The sequence below is a fragment of the Globicephala melas genome, chromosome 2, assembly GCF_963455315.2.
Source record: "Globicephala melas chromosome 2, mGloMel1.2, whole genome shotgun sequence".
Lineage (NCBI taxonomy): Eukaryota > Metazoa > Chordata > Mammalia > Artiodactyla > Delphinidae > Globicephala > Globicephala melas.
In genome coordinates, this window is record NC_083315.2 from 33,611,610 (window position 1) to 33,637,144 (window position 25,535).

Consider the following 25,535-nt stretch of genomic DNA (forward strand, 5'->3'; position numbering starts at 1 on the left):
AAGGACGCAGTGGGATCGGGGCCTTCCGCCAGCCCACAGGGGGGTCGGGAAGAGTGGCATGACCTGCTTCTTCCCTTGACATCCAAACATCATCAAGGAGTCACTAAATTTACAAGAAGGTTAGAGTCGGTGGATTCTTTTTTCCCTAACACAGGGCAGAACTGAGAAGGCAAGCTCAGGGGACCCATAAGAGTTTTCAGACATCCCTCTAAGCTTCTGTGTACATAAATAGTGTCATACTGTATATGACGTTACTAGTTTGCAATTTACGTGGTGGATTAGTTTCCTGCAACTGCTGTAACAGATCTTCGTAAGCTCTGTGGCTACAGGAGAAGTGTTTTGCCCCACAGTTCTGGAGAAGCCTGAAATCAAGGTGTTGGTGGGGTTGCTTCCTTCCGGAAGGTCCAAGGGAGAATCTGCTCCGTGTCTTTCTTCTAGATTCTGGTGGTTTCCGAAAATCCTTGGTTTCCCTTGTCTTGTAGATTCATCACTTCAATCTCTGTCTCCATCTTCACATGGTGTTTTCCCTGTGTGTCTGGATCCAAATTTCTCTCTTATAAAAATACCCGTCATTGGGCCCCATTTTGTAGTCTACTGGAACACAGTTCAAGTGTTTCTTGGAACTGTGTCTCCTGGCCTCCAGTCCTAACAAACGCCCCCAAAACTCATTTTTTTGGCCTCAAAAAAACCCCACAAACAAACAAACAAAAGCAAACACTGGTCATTAGATTAGGACCCTCCCTAATCTAGTATAACCTCTTTTAAACTTGATTACATCTGCATAGACCCTATTTCTAAATAACGTCATACTCATAGGTACCAGGTAAACATGAATTTTGGGGGGACAACATTCAACCTAGTACACATGGGCACCTCTTCATGTAAATAAATATAGATATTATTATTAAAATATTTATTTATTTATTTGGATGTTCCAGGTCTTAGTTGCGGCATGCGGGATCTTTTAGTTGTGGCATGGGGGATCTTTTAGTTGTGGCATGCAAACCCTTAGTTACAGCATCTGGGATCTAGTTCCCTGGCCAGGGACTGAACCCAGGCCCCATGCATTGGGAGCGTGGAGTCTTAACCACTGGACCACCAGGGAAGTCCCACTCATTATTATTTTTAAGGGCAGTATACTATTTCACTGGAGTTATATATCATCATTTACTTAAACCAATCTCCTAAGGATTGACATCTAGGTTATATTATTTTTCTTTTTGACTATTTTCAGCATCTGTTTGATATACACCCTTATGCATAGATCTACACTTGTATAGTTATTTTTCTTAGAGAAATACTGTAAATAGGTTTGGTGATCCAAAGGGCATGCACTTTTATTATCTTGCCATCGCTCCTTTTTATAACATTTTTATCTTGACATCCCTTGACCGAGATTCTCACGGAGATAGCCCCAGCAGTGGATGAGGGGGACCGTAGGCTGTGGGAACTTTGCTCTTACACATGGAGTGTGGGAGCCTCCAGAGCATTCCATGGCCTCACTGGAAGCTCATTTCAATGCCACAAAAACTTCTGTATCTGACACACAGCAGGCATTTCATCAATGTTTATCAAATGAACATGGGTATTTATGGAAAACAGACATTTTCCAGGGAAAAACTAATAGACTTTTTTGAGTGCTGCATTGGTAGAGAGAGGACATTTCTGTATGTTCGACAGTGAGTTTTCTTTGGGAACCAAACACACGGGGAGGATGGGAGAGCAGATGCTTTGGGAGGCAGGGGCCGGGTCCTGTTCTGGCACTGTCGTCATGGTGGGGCCTGTAACCAGCGTCTGTGGGGATGCTCTGTAAAGAGAAGAGCTCCTGCTGTAAGATGTGTTCTGACTTCCATTCACAACGGGGGGGTCTCACCGGGGCGGCAGTGGCCAGCTCCCATCTAGGGCTCAGCGTGGTTTTCAGACTGGATTGGGTCACAATCTCTCCATCTGCTCGGCCTGTCCCAGGGCACCCAGGTTACAGGAATGGAGACATGCATTGACCAAACAAACACCAGCCACCTTCTGCCCCCAGAGTTGGGTGGAAGGAGTGTGTCTTGGTTTGTGGGTGTGGGGAGAGGGCCTACTGTGAGCCTGCGAAGACATCATGGGTCTTCAGGAGGTGAGAAAGCAGTGAGCACAGGACGGGTACTCCGGAAGCTGGCTGGCAGAAGTGAAGGAAAACAATTCACCTGGGACGAACAGGACAGGGCTTCTTGCCCACCCCTAAGATTCAGAGCACACGCTGAGCAGGAGAGGAAAGAATCTTATCAATCAGGCCATGATGCTGGTGGGGAAACCGAGGCCTGCCTGATGCCCCAGGGATCTCATTTCAGGGTTCATGTGAGATCTGGGTGGACAGTCATTCAAAGACAGTAGCAGACAGGAGATGGCCAAGTCCGTGTGCAACCGGTCTCTGTGTTGGGTGGGTGTTGGGTGGGTGTAGCTGGGTATTTTCTGTAAATAACATTTATGACTGTAACTAAGGGTAAGCGTGCTTGTGCTGGTCTGTACTGAAGATGGTCCCAAGGGAGCAGGGAAGGGGGAATATGTAACCGAACAGTTCTTTGATCCACTTGTGCTTTTGGACACCTCTGTATCAGGCATTGTGCTAAGGATACACCAATGAAACAAAAAGCCACCGTCCTCGTGGAGCTTACACACTGGTTCAAATTGCCCATTGCCAATAGAAACTTCTAATCACAGCAATTTGCAGAGAAAATACAAAGTGCGTTGAGAGCCAGGAGAGGGGTAACTGGCTTTGTTCAGTCTGGGTATGTTGTTGAGGGAGATGACCTTTGGGATGGACTTGATGAATGAGTAGAAATTACATGGGGAAGAAGTGTCTTGAGTAAGGAAATTCAAATAGAGGAAACATCAAGGGCAATAAAAACATCCTGTTGGGAAGCCTCAAATATTTTGATACTCTTAGAACATACTGTAAAACAATATTATTTACAGGAGGGGAAGCTGAGACTATTATAAGTAGACAGTGATTTAATAGGCTTTTGACATTTGAGTGGTTCTTAACCTCAATGTTTATCACTTCTAGGGAGATGCATTGTAATTTCTAGAAATCCAACTTAACAACTCCCTTTGGGAACAAAGACCCACTCGTAAACTGGGGTCTACAAGGGATCTCCTGCCTTGAGTCCATAGTTTCCTCGTTACGGACAAAAAGCTGTACCCAGGATGTGCCACACGAGGGCGCAATTGCCCAGTTATCGAATCCAACTCACCTCCAAAGAAAGGTCAGAAAAGACCTTGTCCTCACAAGCTCTTCTGGCTGACAAACTACCAATGAGCACGAGCAGTGGACCACAGTGATTATATAAAAGCTGCCAACATCTGCTGAGTGAGGTGCTTGGAGGAGTTCGAGCAGAGAGTTGGCTCCCATTCTTGGTCCTAACTCCTCGAACCACTGAGACCTTTTATCCACTAGTCCTGCTGTTGGGACACAGATCAGAGCTTTAGCAGGTGTGGATTACCCCTGGGCCAGAGTGTCTTCAGAGGATTTTCTTTTTTTATTATTGCAAAAAATTTCATGCTCATTATAGAAAAGAAAACGAAAACAAGCATTCTCATATGGAAAGCCTGATGCAGGGACTTCCCTGGTGATCCAGTGGCTAAGTCTCCACGCTCCCAGTGCAGGGGGCCCGGGTTCGAACCCTGGTCAGGGAACTAAGATCCCACATGCCGTAACTAAGAGTTCAAATGCTGCAAATAAAAGATCCCGCCTGCCGCAACTAAGACCCGGAGCAGCCAAATAAATAAATAATTTTTTTTTTTTTAAAAAAAGGGCTTCCCTGGTGGCGCAGTGGTTGAGAGTCCGCCTGCCGATGCAGGGGACACGGGTTCGTGCCCCGGTCCGGGAAGATCCCACATGCCACGGAGCAGCTGGGCCCGTGAGCCATGGCCGCTGAGCCTGCACGTCTGGAGCCTGTGCTCCGCAACGGGAGAGACCACAGCAGTGAGAGGCCCGCGTACTGAAAAAAAAAAAAAAGAAAGAAACCTGATGCCCCCTCCATATCAGCTATGTATATATATGTGTATAGATTATATATACATGTGTATGATTTTATATGATATTATATATTGTATTATATACAGCATGTATGCGTATTTAACATATAGACGTACAAATAGATCGTCATGCATGTTTATAAAGTACATTATTTTTCCTATGAATAGAATAAAAATACACATTTTAAACGTAAAACGGACATCTTACATTATAAACTCTTGTAATCTCATTTTAATTTACCATGTTATGAACATCTCCCAAATCATTAAATATTGCTCTTATATCATGATTTTTAATAGTCGCATAGCCTTCCAAAACATACATGGCTCTGTAATTTACTGAAACAACCCATTATTGTTGGATACTTTGCAATTTTTTCCTGTTAATATACACATCTCCTTGGTATAATATCTTTAAAGTGGAATTTACAGATATCTAGTACATTTATTTCTAAGGCTTTTGATGATGTAATGCAAAATTGCCTTCCAGAATCATTGTTGCAGTTTTCTTTCTCAACAGCAGCAGATGAGAGGGCTTCCCAGAAATTCTCAGGGTATTTGTCAGATTTTGATAAACAGAATAACTCTACCCTAGAAGCTACAGTTTAGTACAGCTCACAGAAGTCCCTAGAAGAATATTTGAAGGAGAAATTCAACAACTCAAGGACTGAGGTGTGTGTAATTTCTCTCCCCATTTCTTAAAGGGTGTGCTAGTTGTAGGATCCAGGTAGCACTGAATTTGGAGGCCGTGGGTCCAGGGCTCTACCCGGGCCATGCACTGGCACTGCCTCTGTGCTCCTGGGCAGTTCAGACCACCCTACTGGCCCACAGAGCTCACCCTAAGAGAAGGGAGAATGATACCTTTATAGGTAATTAACTCCCCATATGGAATTTTTCTACCACACAGAGCCATAATATTAAACATTACCACCTTTACTGTCTATTTGGGAATTACGTACTGAAGACATGCTTCATCTCCCAGCTTCTTACTTGGAACTTCAGCGTCTAACAGAAGAAATTAGTAGGAGTCCTGGAGTCATTAGCTGTGTGACCTTAGCCACTTCTCTTCCCCTGGCTGGCTCTTTGTTTCCCCATTTGTAAAATGAAATATCCCTTGAACTTTAAACTTGTGAATCTTGCAAACAGAAAACTCCTTGATCAAGCCACTCCTGATGTCGGTCTTTCCAGTTCAATAAGCAGCAGTAGCTACTGACTGCTTGCTCTGTCCTGGACACTCTCATTTATGCCTCCCAATAACCATATGAAGTGGGTTTTATTATTTCCTCATTTTACAGATGGAGAAACTGAGTCACAGAGAGGTCGCCAAATCCTGCCCTTGGCATTTCCAAACCCACCAGGGAGAGGAGTAGAACAGAAGGGCTTCCTCTTCAGAGGGTACACCCTCCTCAGAAGTCAGGACTGTAAACAGAAGGAAATTTCTTCTGCTTCCAGGACTTAAGAGTACATGCAAGCCTGTCACCCAAGAGGTCAGCCTAGATGGAGGGGGACGGCCGGTTTTCTGCAAGATTGCCAAGGGCAATAAAGAGGGACTGAGAGACTTTAGTCCCACAGGTTTGCCCCTGGGGTGAAGGCTGGCTTCTGGTGCTTGCGTCCAGACAGGGAGAATTACAAGTGCATTGTGGGTGGTCTTTTCCCCAGGGGTCTGGTGCAACCAGAAGGGAAAACAAGAGGGGGAGACACTTTTCTGGTCACACGCCACCCTGTGGTCTTTGGAGAGGATAGAATAAATGACGCACTAACAAAATGATGATGTATTATAGTTCGATCAGGACATTCGGTAGCCTGCCTACTTGTCCAAGGATGGTTATTTGCTGACATCCTTTCGGAGAAGTGTTTCCCGCACTGACCCTCTGACACCAGGCCTCCCATGTGTACTTATTTGTTCAGAATTGTGTCCTCCTTTTGACTCTCCACGAAGGCAGGGCCCATGATTTCCTTATTTATCCCTGAGCACAGTGCTTGGGGCTCGGTGACTCTTGGCTGGGTGAACAATGGATTCTCCCACTGCACAGTCGTTTCCCAAGAGCTCACCGTCCTGACTTGAGCTATTTTATCATTCCTTTCTACCTCTCTACTTAGGCACACCCATCACTTCTCCCCAGGCTGTCTCCTAACTGGGACCCCTGCCCCCTACTTGGCCCATCTGCCTGAATCCACAGCCTATAGTCCCAGCAAACTTCCAAAGCTCGACCCCGCCCTTTGTCAATTTCCTCTTCGGAAACTTTCATGGGTCTCTTTGACTTAAAGAAGAAAATCCAGAGCCCTCGCCTCTGTACCACAGGTCGCCCCCCACCATCTTCTCCCCACTTACGTTCATTACTGTGTGCCCCTTTCCGGACCCTAGAGATTCCAGCTTCTTTGCCCTGCTGCATCCTGTTTCCTCTGTCTGTCAAGTGCTTACCTTGATTCTTTTATCTACATGTCCAAATCCTACCCGTTTTACATAGTGTTATATCATTTGAGCCGCACAAAATCTCTTAAAAATTATTCTTGCGAGATGATTCTTGTTTTTAAAAATTAATTTATTTTATGTATTTATTTTTGGCTGCGTTGGGTCTTCGTTGCTGCACGCGGGCTTTCTCTAGTTGCGGCGAGCGGGGGCTACTCTTTGTTGCGGTGCGCGGGCTTCTCACTGCGGTGGCTTCTCTTGTTGCGGAGCACGGGCTCTAGGTGCGCGGGCTTCAGTAGTTGTGGCGTGTGAGCTCCGTAGTTGTGGCACACGGGCTTAGTTGCTCCGCGGCATGTGGGATCTTCCCGGACCAGGGCTCAAACCCGTGTCCCCTGCATTGGCAGGAGGATTCTTAACCACTGTGCCACCACGGAAGCCCCAAGATGATTCTTTTTAAAAAGTATTCCACAGTGAACTTAGCTTGGGCAATGCTGTATGTATCATCTTTCTGTGCGTTTATAGAGAGCGCCGAGACATTCAAGGCTCTGAGAAGGACTGCAGTAAGGATGCCTATTTAACCCAGCCTTTCTCAAACTGATCTACAACAGAACTCTTTCCCTCTCCACAGCTGTTAACATACACAGGGTATTTTGGAAATGCTTCCTAGAGAGTTAGCTCTAAAATTATCCTTAACTCGTTTTTATTGATGAAGATGCTGAGGCTCAGAGACAAAAATGGTTGCATAAGCTGAGTGAAAGGAACTTCAATCCCATTTTTTTCCTTTAGGACACTTACAATGTTTCTTGTCCCATGAGGACTTGAAAACTTATTTTCTGCAGCCTGGAAGTTACTTGCTTCTAAGATTATAACTCTCATTTCTCTTTCTCAACATCTGAATTTTATCCTAAAAGTTCTAAAAATGATCTTTTCTTTTCTAAAAATGATCCTGTCCAAGTATTTCTTTGGCTTTTGTTTTCCTGACAGATGTTTCACAAGTAAGTAACAAAAGGCTCCAATTAACTTTTTCCAAGAGCCTCATCAAATGATGAAAGAAAAGTAGCAAATGAGTGTTCCAGTATATACCTGGTTTATGTCAGAATTATAATAATTCTAAAAGGGAGGGAATGGTGTCCTAATTTAAACAGATATTTATTGCTACACCATGAACTGAGTACATTACTCAGAGTCTAGCAATGTATGTGTGCATTTCTGTTTTACTATAGCTTTGAGCAGTTTTGAAGAATATAAATTTAAAATACTCTATAATTGCAATAAAATAAAGATTTCATAATTTTTCAAAAATAAAAATTAGTAAAAAGCTGTTTCAAAAAACTCCTTGTATGTTTGTTTATAATTTTGTTATTATCACCTGGCTTTTAAATCCACCTGTGTTGTAAGTTGTGAGATGCTTCTTTATGTTACTTTATCATATTAAGATTTATTTAGGGGGTCAGGAGACCTTGTGCATGTTCAGGGCTATACCCCCTGAAGAGTGACATCAGAGGGCTGCACCCCGTTGGGGAATAGACCTTACCTAACAAGTCTAGTCAAAGTCACGAAACAGATACACAAGTGGATAAGCAAACAACAACAGGCACTGAGGGTGGGGAATCAGTACCCAGAGTTCCTACAATATGTTATCTAAAATGTTCAGGTTTCAACAAAAAATTTTGAGACCTGCAAATGAACAGGAGCATGTGATCCATCCACAGGGAGAATAACAGGCTTTGAGAGGGCCCAGATGTTGGACTTGGTAGACAAAGACTTCAAAGCAATTATTATAAACATGTTCAACGAACTAAGAGAAACCAAGGTTAATGAACTTAAGGAAGGTATGATGACAATGCCTCCTCAGATATAGAATATCAATAGAGAAATGATAAAAAAAAGAGGTAAGTGGAGATTCTGGAGTTGAGAAGTATCATAACCCAAATGAAAAATTCACCAGATAGATGGAGTAGTAGGTTTGAGCTGGCAGAAGAAGAAATAAGCAAACTTGAAGATTAAATCAATAAACATTTTATGCAATTTGAAGACCAGAGAGAAAAAAGAAGGAAGAAAAGTGAATATGGCCTTACAGAAACAAGGACATTATTAAGTGCACCAACAATAAGGAGTTCTGGAAGAAGAGGAAAGAGAGAAAGGGAGCAGAATAATATTCAAAGAAAGAATGGCAAATCCCAAATTCTATTTAAATAAAAGAGTGATCTACCCATCCAAGAAGCTCAACAAATTCCAAATAGGATAAATGCAAAGAGAGTGCCTCTCAGACCATGGTCAAAATGATGAAAGACAAAGACAAAGAGAACATCTGGAAAGCAGCAAGGGGCTGTACAACACACTTAGTAGACAAACAAGGGAACCCCAATAAGATTAATCATTGACTTCTTATTAGAGACAATGGAAGCCAGAAGGCAGAAGGAGGGCATATCTGAAGTGTTAAAAGAAAAAACTGTAACCAAGAGTCTTATACCCAGTAAAACTATCTTACAAGGATGAAGGTGAAATGAGCAGACAGGTAAAAACTGAGAGAATGTGTTGTTAGCAGACCTGCTTTACAAGAAATACCAACAGAGACTCTTCAGGTGGAAAGCAAGTAATACCAGGCTGTAATTGGTATCCACATGAAAAAATAAAGATAATTATGTATGTAATCTACAAAAGAGTAAAATTGCACATTTTTAGTCCTGACTGATTTAAGAAGCAATTGCATAAAGCAACATGTATGTAATTGTATTGTTGATCCTGTAACATACAGAAGTGTAAAATACTTGACCATAATAGCACAAAGAAAATAGGTGAGAGCAAAGCTGTCTTGGTGTAAGGACTTAAGCAAATAACCGAATCATTAGAACCTTAATAAATCATATGGAGACGAAAGTTGCCTTATCATACTCCCGATTTTACAGGGAATATGGAAACAAAGAGAAAAAACATGGACTTTGGAGTCAGAAAATCTGAGTTAAGTCCTTGCTTTGAGCAACTGTTAGCAGTTTGAACTTGGATAAGCCACTAGCATCTTTGAGTCTCAGTTACTTGATTTATCAAGTGCAGTTAGTGGTATAATGTCTGACCTACCTTCTTTGTCCCATTTATCCTTTTGAAGGATCCTAGCATGTGGTGCTGTACTGAAAAAGCTCATGGATTCACCAATGTGTGAGAATATTCCTAGTTGTTTCCCAAGCTGCAGCCTGCCAGCTCAAATCCAAGTTCATCTCCAAAGTCCCCCTTCCCTCAGTCACCACCCATAGATCTCCTTACTCTCATTCTCACCATCCCCCAAGGCGAAATGAATCTTTCTTTACGTGCCTATGACCCTTCATTGGCACATCCTTAATTGCACTCATTCCATTCTCTCTGAAGTAATTTGTTTTCATGGACTCTCTTCTCTTGTAGACTGAGGTTACTGAAGGGAAGAAAGGTCCCTGTGTCTTTCATTTCTGTCCTCTCTTAGTAGACACTAAGTAAAGGTGAATTACTGAATGCATTCAAGCAGCATCAAGCCCTGGGGAGTCCTGCAGTACCTGTTTACCCTTCCTACTCATAAAATTATATTTTGTTTAAAAGATGTTGGCTCCGGCATATTCCGGTTTTATCAAGACTTCTTGCAAATCATAGGCTTGTCCTTGCACTTGGTATCTGGGGGAGGCAGGAGGAATGCTGTAAAGTCTGTGGAAATAAGAACCGCCTCAGAAGCATATAAACACAAATAGACTGGTTAACATATTTCTTACTTTGGAGGCAGTGAAAATTTTGAGTAATTTTCTCTTCCACCTTCTTTCTATATTATTTTGGTTTCCAAATTTCTACATTGAGCTTGTATTATGATTAGGATGAAATGGCTGCTTGCTGATAATAAAAGTAGGCTGCAAGCACGCTATGCTTACATTTCAAAGCTCCTCTTTGCTGCCCCCCAAAGCAAGGGATACTCCACTTAAAAGCAATTTTCGTTTAGATTCTAAAAGAAAAAAAAAGTTAAAATTTTCTCTCTAGCGGGCATTTAGGACAGTGAGGTCTGTAGGCTCGAGTTTTTTCTCTTGCCTGCTTTGCAATTAAACTCGAGAAAAACCTAAGAGGGGAAGTGAGGCGCAGGGTGGGGGGGCGGAGGTGGGGCGGTGACAGCCCCTGGGATGGGGCCGCACCAGAGCCCAGCGCAACTCGTGTGTCGTCATTTATTGGCTAGCAGGGTCCCGGACCTTGGCCAATCGCAGGGGGCCGGGTCGTCATGGCGACGGGGAGGCCAACACAGGCGCTGTGCCCCGGAAGCTTGTTTGTGGGAGAGCAGGGGACGATGGCTCAGAACCTGTACGGTCCAGGAGTCCGGATGGGCAACTGGAACGAGGACGTCTACCTGGAGGAGGTACGGAGGCAGTGGCCGGGCACGGCCCGCCCACTGCCCGGGGACTCACCCGCCTGGCCTAAGTTCGGGCCCCTACTTAGAGCATCCCAAGCCTCCTTTCGCACCCAGCACACACCCAATATCCCTAAAATCCCAACTCCCTCTGAACGCCCTAAGAATCTCACTGGCTGACCCGCAGGTCTCACGCCCTTCTACTCTTTACGCGCGTCTCTTGGCCTCCCAAACTCTCAAGGCTCCTGCCTGTGTCTCTCCCTTAGTCTAGAGCCCCACTAAATTCTCTGTGTTCCGCAGAGACTTACAGTCTCCGAAGCTGCGGTCCAGGTGAGCAGGTAGACTGTAAGCAGAAATACTGCCCCCATCCCCCACCTTGTCCCACATCCCCTCCTGAGTGTCCCCGTAGCATCCCTTTTACTGACCTCATACTCATTGCCCTGAATTGTCCTATGGCGGTCTTAACAAGACCCTGGGCCATCCTTTTATGGAACTAGTTGGGTGGGGAGACACTTTCGGTGTCCATCATCATACAACTCGCAGAGACCTCAGTAGGAGGGGATATATGACCTCCAAATGTTACTCATCATTGTCACTGGTTGGAGTAATTATAGGTGATGTTTCTTTTTTGTGTCTTTCTCATTTTTCTAAACATTCCACAATGAAATAAAAAATAAAGTAATGCTAAAAAAAGTCCCCCATTGCCATCATGCTCGCATTTCTTTTTACGTTCTCAAAGTTTGCTTTCACAGCTTGTCGTGCTTTGGACCTAAAAGCTCTCAGTATCTCTATTATTCAGGACTATTGCTGACCCTTTGGGTTTCATTCATTTTTCTCTTTAACCAGGAGCTCATGAAAGACTTCTTAGCAAAGAAGGACAAGGGACAACTCCTCATACAGAGAAACAGAAGACTGAAAGAGAATCTTCTGAGACCGGTAATTTTAAATTCAAGCGTTGTTTTCAAAAGTCTGTCAAATTAAATGTGAGAATATGTTAAGCAAGCAGAAATTCCGTAAGTGAGTTGTCATTTGGAAAATACCAATTCTTCCCTTTAGATAACCACAACGTTTAAAATTCCCTAAGATCTTAGAAACATGAGAAGTTTGCTGTTAATTTTGTTCACCTTCATTTTCCAAATTAAGAAATGAATAGATTTATACATGCACGTGTAAAATGCCCTTTAGTTGGTGCTCAAGAAGGTTTCTAGGAATGTTGAATAAATTAATAATGGAATCAACCCATGAAATTTTTCATCAGCTTTATTTTACTTCGTTTGGGATTATCAGGGGCGTTGATTTGGTACATCGGGGGCAGATTGGTGGCAGGAAAAGGAAGAAGAAAGATTTCAGGAAATTCAAGTCAATCCCTTCTTAAAATAGGGTACATCTGCAGTGGTCTCGGCGCTGGCTGTGAAGGAATCGCGTGGTTTATCTGAAAAACTCCTATTTAAATTGTAGATGCAGCTTTCGATATCTGAAGACGGATACATTCGCTATGGCGACAAAGTGATGCTCGTGAACCCTGACCACCCTGAGACAGAAGCTGATCTGTTTCTGGGCGGGGACCTGAGCTTGTGTATGACTCCAGATGAAATTAAAGCCCATCTGAGGGACGCATTAGAGGTGCCCTGCGGCCTGAGCGCAGCTCAAACCAAGATCCCGGTTGGCAGAAACACTTTCACTGTTTTGTGGTAAAGATACCTTAATTTCAGGCTCATTTTCATCAGAAATATCCGTTTTCACTTGCAGCGTAAGGATGCCCTGGGCTTAGAGCAGTGCTGATTGGAGGCAAAGGTTATGTGAATATTCTCTGTGATTCTCATCTGGCTTTCGTATCTTGAGAATGATTGTCAAGGGGCCTTGACAATCCTGTTACCTTAAACATCAGGATAATGGGTAATTTGATTTCAGTTCACATCAGGATAATGGATAATTTGAATTCAATTCAAAATGCTTAATTCAAAAGTATTGCATCCAGGGAATTAAATTCAGACTCTGCCCAGAAGCCAAGTGGGTTTTCCTAATAACATTTCATAAGGCTTTGAGCTCATTTGAGTGCTTTCATTGTTTTTAATGCTACTCTGTTATTTCTACATCAGAAATATATAGTTAAATGCAAGGCAGCAGTCCACGGGGATTTGCTGTTTTAAAATTAATTGTCCACTAAGAATGTACTTGAAATTTTGGAATTGAGCATTTAAATCCTTAGAGAATAGATACATAATTACAATTAAAAGTCATTGCTTTCAGTTTGTTACTAAACTATGATAGCAAGTTTATATGACAGGGATATAACTAGTCCTTTAAGTCTTTAGAGTTTCTGAATACACATAATTTATGTTAAAACAGCTAAAAATTGATCACAGTTTCTGTTTCCTGGAAGATTAAGAGGGAAGAGTGTATTAAATGTCTACAGATTTGTTACCTTGCTTCTCTCTAAAGTTGTCAGTGTATGGAGATGTCATATATAGAATAGGGAACATAGTCAGTAATATCATAATAATTTTAAATGGCAACAGATGGTAAGTAGATTTATTGTGATCAACTCCTAATGTGTATAAATATCAAATCATGATGTATACACTTAAAACTAAATATAACATTATATATCAATTGTACTTCAATTAAAAAAAGATGTCAGTGGACTTGGACCAATTCATTAGCGTAGGACAGTATGACTTTCTCAGTCCACCCTAGGCTCACAAAGTGGGAACACTGTGTGTTCCGAGTGTGTTGGAAGACAATGAGTAAGGTGCTAGCAAGACTTGGAGGCCAGAAGAAAAGACCTTTTGGTAAGTGACTTATTTCAGTTATGGTACATGAATAGACATTACTAAGAAAATTATAAACCAAAGTGCATACACAAAAAATAGAGCTGGAGAATGATCCTAATACGGAGAATTTACATTATATTAATTCTCCACTGACAGTGCAGCTGGAGAGGTCATTGGTCAGTTCCTTAGATACGGGCAGAACTTTCGCCTCGGGATAGCAGGAGGATTTGCAGGCAGAATGGTAAGTCGTAATACTGCACGTCTACTTTGGACCAGTCATTTTTGTTCCATGTGGGCTAATGGCTACTTACTGAAGTGGACAGAGAACTCTATGGGCATGGGCTCCACCTCTGGCCTCATTATGGTGTCAGCCTGCAGCTTTTCCAAGGCAGTCTGGGGCCAATTCTTTCCTTCTAACCTCACGAATTACAAAAATACATCCTTAAAAGCTAAAGAGTAAGGGGGGAAAAAAAACCTCTTTGCAATGCAGCTGGTAAAAAGCAAAAATTGATACCACCTCCACTTGTAAGTTAAATGATCAGATTATGTAATATTCTGACAGCTGTTTAATGTCACCAATGCTAACACATTTGCATAAATCGGGGAGCACAAGTCTTTGATCTTTACCTCTACCTTGGGAATCAGGCAGTGTAATAGAACCAGATACGTATGGATTTGAATTCCAGCTGAGATGCATACCTAAGGGCTGGGACTTTGGGTAAGTTATTTAACCTTTTTGAGTCTTTCTATAAAATGGAGATTATTTACTTACTACGTGTTTAAGAGCTTCACATGTGTTAACTCATTTATTCCCCCCAACAAGTCTTTAAAGTAGGGACTGTTTTACTGATGGGGAAACCGAGGCACAGCCAGTTAAGTGACTTCGCTCCAAGTCACTTGGCTACTAAGGGGGAGAGCTGGTATCATATATAACATTTTTCACTGAATCAAAGATTCCGTTATTGTATGATGTGGCATCGTCATCACCAGCAGCATCTTTATTATTTTCATACTTCCAAGAAATCAATGCTGGCAGATAAATTCTGACGCGCCATGGACGGTAAGCTGCAGCCTGATTTTAAATGTGAAACTTAGAGGAAATACCCAGGTGTTGAAAGAGGAAGTCAATCATCACTCTCTCATCCAGAGAGTAGCCCTACTAACCTTTTAGCTTATTTTATAAAGGGAAAATCTTAAAATATAGGGAAAATTACAAGCATTACAACCTTTAGATATTATTTTTTTTCTTTTCTTCTTTTGTTTCTCTCTTTCTTTTTATTTACCTTCTTTTCCCACCCCTCCCTTCCATCTCTGCTCTCCTTCTCTTTCCCCTAAATCATCTGTTCTTTGCCTGTTTGTTGACTTGGGCTTAAATATCTCCTCTTCCACAGATTATAAAAGTTTGCCACGTTTGTTGCTAGTATTTCCTCTCATTTGTTAACTTGGCTTTTAAATTGTAGTTGTTCTCATCTATTTTTAAGTAAAATCTATCAGTGCTTTTCTCTGTAATTCCTTCCATTGCTCAGAGCCTTTGAAGTCTGCTCCAAAGATATGATAAAAAGAATAACTTGTATTAATTTTTAGATGTCTAAACTTGAACTGTTGCTAAAGTTTATTCTTTCATCCACTTGGGATTTATTTTGATAGAGGCCTTGAGGTGAACATCTAAATTTCCCCCAAATGACTAGTCAGTCATATCTGTGTTATTTCTTGAATAATTATTCCTTTCTTCACTGCCACATGCTGCATGCATTAAATTATTATACGTGCCTTTCTATTTGGATCCTTTGAACTGGAGTTGTTTATTTTTATTCCAGGTCACTCTGATGACTTGTAGGACTAGTTCTTTATCATTACACTTCTTTGTCTGAATTATGTTAGGAATTAATCTTTCAGTCAAATGTAGTAATAATTTTTTTAAGTGCCTCTGCCCCTGTCGGGGGGGGGGAATCTCTTGGTATTTTGATTGGCATTGTAAAATTAAGCAAGCTCACATTTTTAGTAGCTTTACAATATTTGTCCTTCTGAGATGTCTCTCTGTTTCTTCAATTATTCTTTTCTATCTCTCAGTAAAGTTTTGTGCTTTCCTTCACATGGACCTGACACTGATCTCGTCAAGGTTATTCCTTGGTATCTTCTATTTTGGAAGCTATTGAAGGTAGGTCCTTTTGACAGTTGCAGCAAAAATCGAAGATAGACATTGATTTTTATACTCACCTTGGATGAAATCACTGACTCTTACGAATTCAGGTTGATTCTCCTAGGACTTCTAGGTAGACAGTCAGCTCATCTTCAAATTATGACAATTTTATCTCTTCTCAAATTCTTATACCTCTTATTTCTGTTTCTTGTCTTTGAATTAGCAAGCTCTTTCAGGGTATTTATGAAAATCCTGTTGATGGTGGCCTTGTAGAGGCCTGATTTCTGTTCCTGATTTTCTTATTGTTTTTCTTTACATGGACGAGGCAACGTTTGTGGTTTGAGATAGACATTATTTTCCATTTGGTCTGAATGGCATTGTCATCCGCCCCATCAGCCGGGCCAAAGCCGCAGTGTATCTTGTACCCATCTTCCCTTCCCACCCACATCCAGCTCCGGCTATTGTCAGGTCCCATGGCTCTTCCTTCACAGTGCAGTTCGGCCCGTCTTTGCACTCCCAGTGCTGGTACCTCAGTCCACGCCCCCATAGCTTCGTCCCTTTAGTCTATCCTGACTTCATCTCATACTGGCAGCGTGCTGTCAGGTCAATCTTTTAAAAGCTCAGCTTTGCCCACCTTGCACCTCCATTGAAAAGTCAGTAGCGGTGCTCCCATTGCCCTCTGCATGAAGTGCTGCTGTTCACTGTGGCATTTGAAGCCCTCTGTAATATGTCCCTACCCTGCCTGTCCACGCTCATCCTCTCGGGCTCCCTGATACCACATCACCTCCTCCTCGGAGTCTTTCCTGACCCCCTGGGAGAGCATGTGTTCCCATCTCTCCCCTCCTGTAGCTCTTTGCATCCCTGCTGGATGCCATACCTTACAGATGTTTCCAATTTCTATGCTTAGTCATCCCTCCTGTTAGTTGGAAAGCTTCTTGAGGGCAGTACGTCATGTCTGCCTTCCCCAGAGCGCTTCATGACATAGCTTTGTATAGAAAAGGTGTTTAATGAAAACCGATCAAGATATGCAGAAACGACCTCCAGGTGCAGGGCGAAGGCGAATCAGTAAACGGCTAACGAGGAACTAACATTATGGACCTTTCAGCAAGATGGGGTGCTCCTTGGCGAAGTTATAGGCAACCAGAGAGCTGACATAAGTTCCAAGTGTGGACGTCAATTCCAGAGGGGCCGAGGCCCCCTTGGAGGCTCACGTATGAATATCAGCTGTGCTGGTATTGGTTTTAAGAGCACTTCACTTCATGCAATAAGTTTCATGCAACATTATTTATAATGAATAAAATATTGCTCCAGGCCTGATGTCCTGAAAAAGAGGAGGAGTCAGAATGGGAGAAAATATTTGCAAACAAAGCAACAGACAAAGGATTAATCTCCAAAATATACAAGCAGCTCGTACAGCTCAATATCAAAAAAACAAACAACCCAATCCAAAAATGGGCAGAAGACCTAAATAGACATTTCTCCAAAGAAGATATACAGATTACCAACAAACACATGAAAAGACGCTCAACATCACTAATCATTAGAGAAATGCAAATCAAAACTACAATGAGGTATCACCTCACACTGGTCAGAATGGCCATCATCAAAAAGTCTACAAACAATAAATGCTGGAGAGGGTGTGGTGAAAAGGGAGCCCTCCTGCACTGTTGGTGGGAATGTAAATTGGTATAGCCACTATGGAGAACAGTATGGAGGTTCCTTAAAAAACTAAAAATAGGACTACCATATGACCCAGCAATCCCACTACTGGGCATAAACCCTGAGAAAACCATATTTCAAAAAGAGTCATGTACCACAATGTTCATTGCAGCTCTATTTACAATAGCCAAGACATGGACGCAACCTAAGTGTCCATCGACAGATGAATGGATAAAGAAGATGTGGCACATATATACAATGGAATATTACTCAGCCATAAAAAGGAACGAAATTGAATTATTTGTAGTGAGGTGGATGGACCTAGAGTCTGTCATACAGAGTGAAGTAAGTCAGAAAGAGAAAAACAAATACCGTATGCTAACACATATATATGGAATCTAAAAAAAAAAAAAAGGTTCTGAAGAATGTAGGGGCAGGACAGGAATAAAGACGAAGACATAGAGAATGGACTTGAGGACATGGGGAGGGGGAAGGGGAAGCTGGGACGAAGTGAGAGAGTGGCATGGACATATACACCACCAAACGTAAAATAGATAGCTAGTGGGAAGCAGACGCATAGCACAGGGAGATCAGCTCAGTGCTTTGTGACCACCTAGAGGGGTGGGATAGGGAGGGTGGGAGGGAGGGAGATGCAAGAGGGAGGAGATATGGGGATATATGTATACGTATAGCTGATTCACTTTGTTATACAGCAGAAACTAACACACCATTGTAAAGCAACTATACTCCAATAAAGATGTTAAAAAAAAAAAAAGAGGAGGAGTGCGTGAGATGGAGAGGGAGGCTGGGTTTGGTATTCCAAGGAAGGGAAAGCAGTGGCCGGTGATGTGAGGGCGGGTGGTCTCAGCCTCTGAGATGGCCTTTCTGAGGGAGAGGAAAGTTGAATGTTCTTGTACAATCCGTAAGAACAGGGTTTTTGAAAACTGCTTTTGAACACGCTGGCCATCCAGCCTCTCGGGTAGTTGTGAGGTAGTCCATCTGCTTGCTGTCGTTTTCAGTTATATTTATCAAGTGACCACAGGACCCTCATGAAGTCGTCTAAGAGGTCTTGGCTCCAGGAGGTGTACCTGACGGATGAGGACTCCTACCTGAACTGCTGGCAGGCGGCCTTCCCTGACCCCCAGCTACGCCTGGAATACGAAGGCTTCCCCGTCCTGGTGAGCGCAGCCTGGGGAAGGCAGACGTGTGCGTGGCTGCTGTGAAGTGGGTGCGATTTACTCCTGTGTGTGAAGTGGAGGCTTGTCAGGGCTCCGACGCCTTATACGCCTCACACATTTTCACTCTCCCTTTTTCATTTCTTCCTTTTTAAAAAAAAATATTTATTTATTTGTTTTTATTAAAAAATTTTTTAAAAAAACCTTTTTTTTGGCTGCACCGTGCAGCATGCAGGATCTTAGCTCCCTGACCAGGGATCGAACCTGTGCCACCTGCAGGGGAAGAGCAGAGTCTGAACACTGGACCGCCAGGAAGTCCCTCTTTTTCATTTCTAACTCAAGTGTGGGAGGCACCATTTTGCCCTGTGGCAGCATCCTGCCTTGGTGTCTCTCGACTCCGGTGGCGCCCAGAATCACCTACAGAGCTTCATAAAGATACCGAGGCCCAGGCTCTGCCCCTGAGATCAGGCTGAGAACCACTGCCCCGAGACTGTAAGGATGATGACACTGCTTTCTTTCAGGCCTCTGTTAAGTTCTCATTTCTAAAGAGACTGGGTAATCTGGGGGAAGTGAAGGACAGGGTGGGGCCGACGCACAGGTGAGCACGTTGCTGGACGTTTTCTCAGGAGCCTGGGCCCTGCGGACAGGAGCACAGTTCTGGATGGGAAGGCAGGTCTGGTGGGCACAGAGCTGTTTTGAGGACCAGAGGCCATGCTCCTTGCTTGTGAGACATCCAGCAGACGGAGACTAAGGAGTTGTTGGAGGTTATTGGGAGAGTTACTGGATTTACAGCCAGGAAGGACTTAAAGAGGTGGCCATCCAGGAAGGGCCCCCCAGTTACCAGGCACTCTGAATCCACCCGACGTAGTAGGCTTCTCTCCCGAGCTCTGTAGGCGGAACCAGGTTTGCAAGGGTCTTTCTCCCAGCACGGAGGATATACACGTGGTCCACAATGACACATGCTTGACAGATTTCCTCTCTTCCACTGGTCTTTTCAAGCTTTGCTCCCCTTGGAATTGCCTCTCATTCCCATGATTTAAACTGTCAGTATCTCAGCTTCATTGTCTGTAAAATGGGGATAGATGATGATGCCTAACTTACGAGGTTTTGTGAGGATGAAGCGGTTAGTACATTTACAGTGCTTATTAGAAAAGTGCCTGGTCCAGACAGCACTCCCAAGCATTCATTGTTGTTAATCTAACGGTGGTTGTTCTATTGTTGCTGTCATTAGGTTAGAGAGGTTGGGGAGTTCAGGCACCAGGAGCTCATTTCTCTGTTGCTAACTCAGTCCACAGCCCGAGGCAGGTCTCTGAGCCACATTCAGACACATCTGCAGAATGGGACATTTCATACCTGTCCAGCTGCTGTCCACATGTCAATACCCTCCACTCAGAGACCATCAGGAGCACCTGGGGTTGAACGAGTCGGCTTCATTCCTTGTTGCAGTGATGGAGAACGCGCACCATGGAAAACCGTGGGGCGTCTCAGTAAGAGGCTGGTATACATGGTCCGAAAGGATACATGCACCCCAGTGTTCATAGCAGCACTGTTTACAATAGCCAAGACATGAAAGCAACCTAAATGTCCATGGACAGAGGAGCGAATAAAGAAGATGTGGTACATATAATACAATGGAATAGTCCTCAGCCATAGAGAAGAATGAATTAATGCCATTTGCAGCAACATGGATGGGCCTAGAGACTATCATACTGAGTGAAGTAAGTCAGACAGAGGAAGAAATACGATATCGCTTATATGCGGAATCTGAAAAGAAATGATACAAATGAACAGACTTAGAGAATGAATTTACGGTTACCAGGGGTAAGGGTGGGAGGAAGGGATAGTTAGGGAGTTTGGGATTGACACGCACACTCTGCTATCTTTTAAATGGATAACTAACAAGGACCTACTGTATAGCACAGGGAACTCTGCTCAATATTATGTAACAACCTAAATGGGAAAAGAATTTGAAAAAGAAGAGATACATGTATATGTATAACTGAATACGTTTGTTGTACACCTGAAACTAACATAACATTGTTAATCAACTATACTCCAATATAAAATAAAAAGTTTTAAAAATAAAATAAAATAATTAGAAAGAAAGGACAAGTTATAGGATTGGGGCTGTGGTTGGGAGATTTTAGTGAGGGTCTCAGGAAGTGGGGCTTTGCCCTGGATTGGAATCTGTCAGGAAGCAGGGCTGTCTCAGTACATCTTATCTATAGAGGGCAGGCCGGAGCACGACCAAAGCTGTCATGAGTAAGGAAGCAGTAATCACTCCTATTCTCTAGGAGAGGAGGACATTTGGTATTTTGTGGCTTGGACAATGCTCGTGTTTTTGCTGTGTTCAGACGTGATCACAAAGTGGTCTTCTTTTTGTCTTGACCCATCGTGGTCACAGTGTGGCCTTGTCTGATGTGGGCACTGTGTGAAGTTGATTATATTTCACAGGAGAACACTAAGGCAGAGCCCTGGCTGCCAGGCCAGTTCCCGGATGTCAGGGGCTGCTTTTCCCCATCTCACGCTGCTTTTAGCTTACCTGAGTCAGGATTTTAAAATAATATGTCTTTTATTTTCTGATTATAAACAATATGTGTTCGCTTATGGAAAGTCAGAAAAGTACAAAAAATAATATGATTACCAGTAGTTCCATCTTCTAGAGAAAGCCACTGTTATCATTTCTTTTTCCATGTATATGTTTTTTTAATTTAGTTTTAATTAAAAAAAAATAGGACATCAGGACTATTCTTATTTTTTCCACTTATCACCACCGACCATATTTCAAGTTGTCAAAGATCTTCTCCAATATGACTTTAAATGATTGTATAATGTTTCATCATATGTGTATCTATAATCATGTATTTATTTAATCTATTATGGTTTGGCTTCTAGATTATTCTCTCTCTCTCTTTCTCTCTCTCTCTCTCTCTCTATATATATATATATAAATAAATGAATATATACTATATTTCCAAATTTTTGCTTTTAGGAAACTGGAGGCCTTAATTCATAATTCAAATAACATACTCTCTTTATCTTTAAAGGCAAATGCAAAAATTCTTATCAATCACTGCCACACGAATCGGGGACTGGTGGCCCACCGGCATCTTTTCTTAAGGTATTGTATAGCAGGGTACAAGAAAATGCCATGCCAGAGGGCAGGGGCTGTGAATATAGGCAAAGAAGTTCAATTTAAAGAGGATGGCCACGCACAGAAAATGTCCTTTGATGATGAAATATCGCCACATAGAACTTTGATGGTGTGAAAACTCCTATTAGAGCCGCTTCTATTATACAGGTCCTTCCCCACAGAGGACTTTAGCTATAATGGGATCCTATATACCTGGTCCTTGCCCAAGTAGGCTGAGTCTTGTTGGCAAACACATAGTGTTTTAGAGACCCCCCCCCCCCCACGAGCTTTATATAGCAGTCTGTTGAATTACATGCTTTGAGATGAACTTAACAGCTTACTGAAGGTTGTAATTCCATTTCCAACCAGTGTTAATTCTTTCTTGCCCCAGTACCTATTTTGGAAAGGAAGCAGAGGTCGCTGCACACACATATCTGGATTCACACAGAGTTGAAAAGCCAAAGAACCATTGGATGTTGGTGACTGGGAATCCCAGGAAGGACTCGTCCACCATGTTGGACCTGCCTAAACCGCCGGCGGAGGACACCCGAGTCCTGGAGCACGTGGCGGAGCCGGGGGCCAGGAACGCACCTGGCGCGCATGCGTGCACTCGTCCGATGTAGCTTTACAGGAAATCTATCTCGGTCATGCCTCAAGCTATCCTTAAGGAAGGCACAGAACTCTCTGAACTTTGTATTAAAACAAAGGCTGTATTCGGATTATTGAATTAACGGTGGAGGTCTAGGACACAGGAAAAAACAAGCAAACAAAAAACCTTGCCTTGGGCCACAGCGCAGAAATGGTCTTTGAAAGTGACAGATGGTATTCCTTTGTTGATGACCAAATTCTGAAGACTCAGCTTCCTTTATTTAGACCCTACAGCAGCAGCTTCTATAAGGACTGTAAAAAACTCGTTACTTTTTAAAGCTATGTCTGTGTAATGAAGCTGTCGGAACTTTGCTGAATTCTTTCCCCCGACTCTGTACAATGTACTAAGAAATCAAAAATGGGTAGCTGTGGACTGTGGCCTTACTTTAGAGTTGAACATTTTCCCCCTTGTATTTTTGTGTCTCCTTCTAGCTTGCGGGGGTGGACTGAAGACCTCTATTTGACCTCCATTATTTTGTAATGATTTTCATATTGCGGAATCTCCTTATTTCTACTTTATCTTTGAAACCAGTACATTAGTTGTGGCATTCACATCATCAGACAAAATACATATACATCCTTCCATGTGTTTGTCCGTCTACTCATTCTTTGTCGAGTACGGAGCACCTATGATGTGTAAGGTGTTGTAATGGGATGAAGAGACGCCCAGCCCAGGAAGTAAAGGTGAGGGCTAAGGCTGGTTTGCTTTTAAATACCGTCGGCCCTCCGTGTCTGCGGTTTCGCATCCGTGGCTTCAACCAACCGCTGAATGCGTAGTAGTATGTTTACGATCTGCGGTTGGTTGAATCCGCGGCTATGGAACCCGCAGATTCGGAAGCCACATTAAGGAATTTGAGCATCCTAGGATTTTGGTATCCTCAGGGGCCCTGGAACCAATCCCCAGGGATACCGAGTGACGACTGTATACCCAGAGGCGGAAAGTAAGTCACGGGTTATGTAAATGGCGTTGCAAATAGATGCGGCTTCAAGCCAATGTGGCTTGAGCCTCTTCGAGGAGACAGGCGTTTGCCCTTCACGTGCAGCAGGAGTTAGGGCGGTGGTTCTTGCCCTTGGCTGTGCACTGGATCCAGCTGGAGAACTTTAGCAATTACCGATGCCTGACACTAGCCCAGAAATTCTGAGTGAAGGGTCTGGGGTGCAGCCAGGGCAAGGAGCATTTTCAGTGGTCTTCGGCTGCCTCTGATGTACTGCCAGAGCTGGGATTCACTGCATCAGGAGAGGAGAAGGAAGCGACGGTTCCTTGGGGGCGGTCAGGAAAGGCTTTTCTGAGTGGGCATTGAATCAGAATTTCTGGGGTGGGGCTTTAAAAAATACAGATGCTTGGGCCTACCTCTGGAGATTCTTATTTAATTGATTTGGGTCGGAGCCCAGGAATCAGCATTTTAAACACACTTGTTACTTTTTAAAAAATGTGCCGCCTGGGTTGAGAACCGCTGACTTAGCTGAGCAGAATTTGGTTTGCCTGTGTATCTCCAAAGGATGTAACCAGAACTGGAAGTTTAAACAATCTGCAAGCGTCTAGATCAGTTCTGGTGCATTCTTGTCCTGCCATGAGGTGCCCGCGGAAAGCTTTCAGGCAACATGGGGACCCACATTGCTTCCTTAAGCCATCTTTCGATGGTTCCCTGACTGAATCGCTAAAGAGCTTTTTTTTTTTTTTTTTTTTTTTTTTTTGCGGTACGTGGGCCTCTCACTGTTGTGGCCTCTCCCGTTGCGGAGCACAGGCTCCGGACGCGCAGGCTCAGCAGCCATGGCTCACGGGCCCAGCCGCTCCGCGGCACGGGGGATCTCCCCGGACCGGGGCATGAACTCGTGTCCCCCGCATCGGCAGGAAGACTCTCAACCACTGCGCCATCAGGGAAGCCCTCGCTAAAGAGCTTTAGTCCCCCAGGAATACTGACCAAGTTTGCAAGCATATAGTTAGTGACAACTATGGTGTGACTTCCACCTGGCTGATGGCAACTGTAAGGCCCAGTCATTTTAATTCAAAGATGTTAAAATATGAAAAAGAAATCCCTGTATATCTTGGAATAGGTGAAAGACAATAACTGGAAAGTTAGTGCTATTGAACTGAGCGAACACTCTCACCTGTATATTACGTTGTGTGATCACATCAGCGCTTCTGCCTTGGGTCTGCTGAGTGCATTCAAAATTATTGAGGTGTTTTTACACTCATTTCCTTATTCTCACTATTTTTTGGGCTTAGATTGGATATTGTTCACAGCCATAACCCCATTTCTTGAGGAATATCTGTTGACTGAATGAATGAATCCGTATCCTTTGCAGAGGTGACAATAGGCTTGTAGAAGTTAAGCGATTTGCTCAAGGTCACATAGCTCATAAATAGCAGAATTGGGCAGGACCAAGTCAGATCTTCTAGACCGTCTTCTAAACCAAAGTTTTCTAACCGCACACTCTCAATTTTGGGGGGTCCAGATAATTCTTTGCTGTGGGGGACTGTCCTGCACCTTATAAGAGGGTAGGCAGCATCCCTGGCCTCTACCTACTAGATGACAGTAACACACCTCCACCTGAGACAACTAAAAATGTCTCTTGTCGTTGCCAAATATTCCCTGGGGAAAAAAAAATATGCCATTTGAGTACCACTGTCCCTTGGTCTTCTAGATCTTCTTTGTTTGCCATCGACAGAGGATGCTGTAGGGGGTTTTTCCTTTCTATTTTTTTAAATAGAGGTTAGACTATACGGTGTCTAGGTAGCTTCCAGGTTTACTAATAATCTGCTTCTGGCATCTGACCTGAGCTTTGGTGGAAACCTAGAATTTTGTGTAGGTTGGGCCTCCAGGATAAGGTTGCTATGCGGACCTTTGCGTACTTCACCTTGATACACACAGCCAAGAGTGGTATTCAAATTGTTAAACAACCTACACAGTTTTTCCTGAATATCACTGAGTACCAACCTAACAAAACAAACTCCAGTCACAGTGCTGGGGTAGGGTCCTCGAGGCCCCCTGCTGGGCCAGACGTTTACTCTCTAGTTTCTGAACTGCAGGGAAGTCCAAGGGTTTCCACCCCACCACGGAGTTGCCAGGGTTGCCCGGGGCATCTAAGGGACTAGGGTCAGTAGCTGTGTGAGGGCACACAGTACCTTAGTAGTGGTCTCCAGTGTGGGATACACAAGCTGGCCCATTGAGATATGAAAGGAGAAGTTTAGAACTTCTCTGTATATCATTATTTTACCCTGTA

General features: G+C 43.3%; 1 protein-coding gene across 1 annotated transcript; it reads left to right on the plus strand.

Moving 5' to 3' along the window:
• The first annotated feature begins 10,681 nt into the window (after window positions 1-10,681).
• On the plus strand, window positions 10,682-22,862 carry CFAP161 (cilia and flagella associated protein 161). Its single transcript, XM_030878697.2, has 7 exons — window positions 10,682-10,790; window positions 11,628-11,717; window positions 12,240-12,472; window positions 13,712-13,796; window positions 18,374-18,532; window positions 21,577-21,650; window positions 22,054-22,862. Exons 1-7 carry the CDS (start codon window positions 10,722-10,724, stop codon window positions 22,283-22,285), a joined length of 942 nt encoding a protein of 313 aa, XP_030734557.1. The 5' UTR covers window positions 10,682-10,721; the 3' UTR covers window positions 22,286-22,862.
• The last annotated feature ends 2,673 nt before the right edge of the window (window positions 22,863-25,535 follow it).

What these genes read in the sequence shown, in the direction of transcription:
- CFAP161 (XM_030878697.2), top strand. Translation starts at nt 10,722, where the DNA reads ATGGCTCAGAACCTGTACGGTCCAGGAGTCCGGATGGGCAACTGGAAC. An exon ending in AACACTTTCACTGTTTTGTG is followed by an intron (nt 12,473 to 13,711) that starts GTAAAGATACCT and finishes CTCCACTGACAG; the next exon opens with TGCAGCTGGAGAGGTCATTG. An exon ending in ACGAAGGCTTCCCCGTCCTG is followed by an intron (nt 18,533 to 21,576) that starts GTGAGCGCAGCC and finishes TTATCTTTAAAG; the next exon opens with GCAAATGCAAAAATTCTTAT.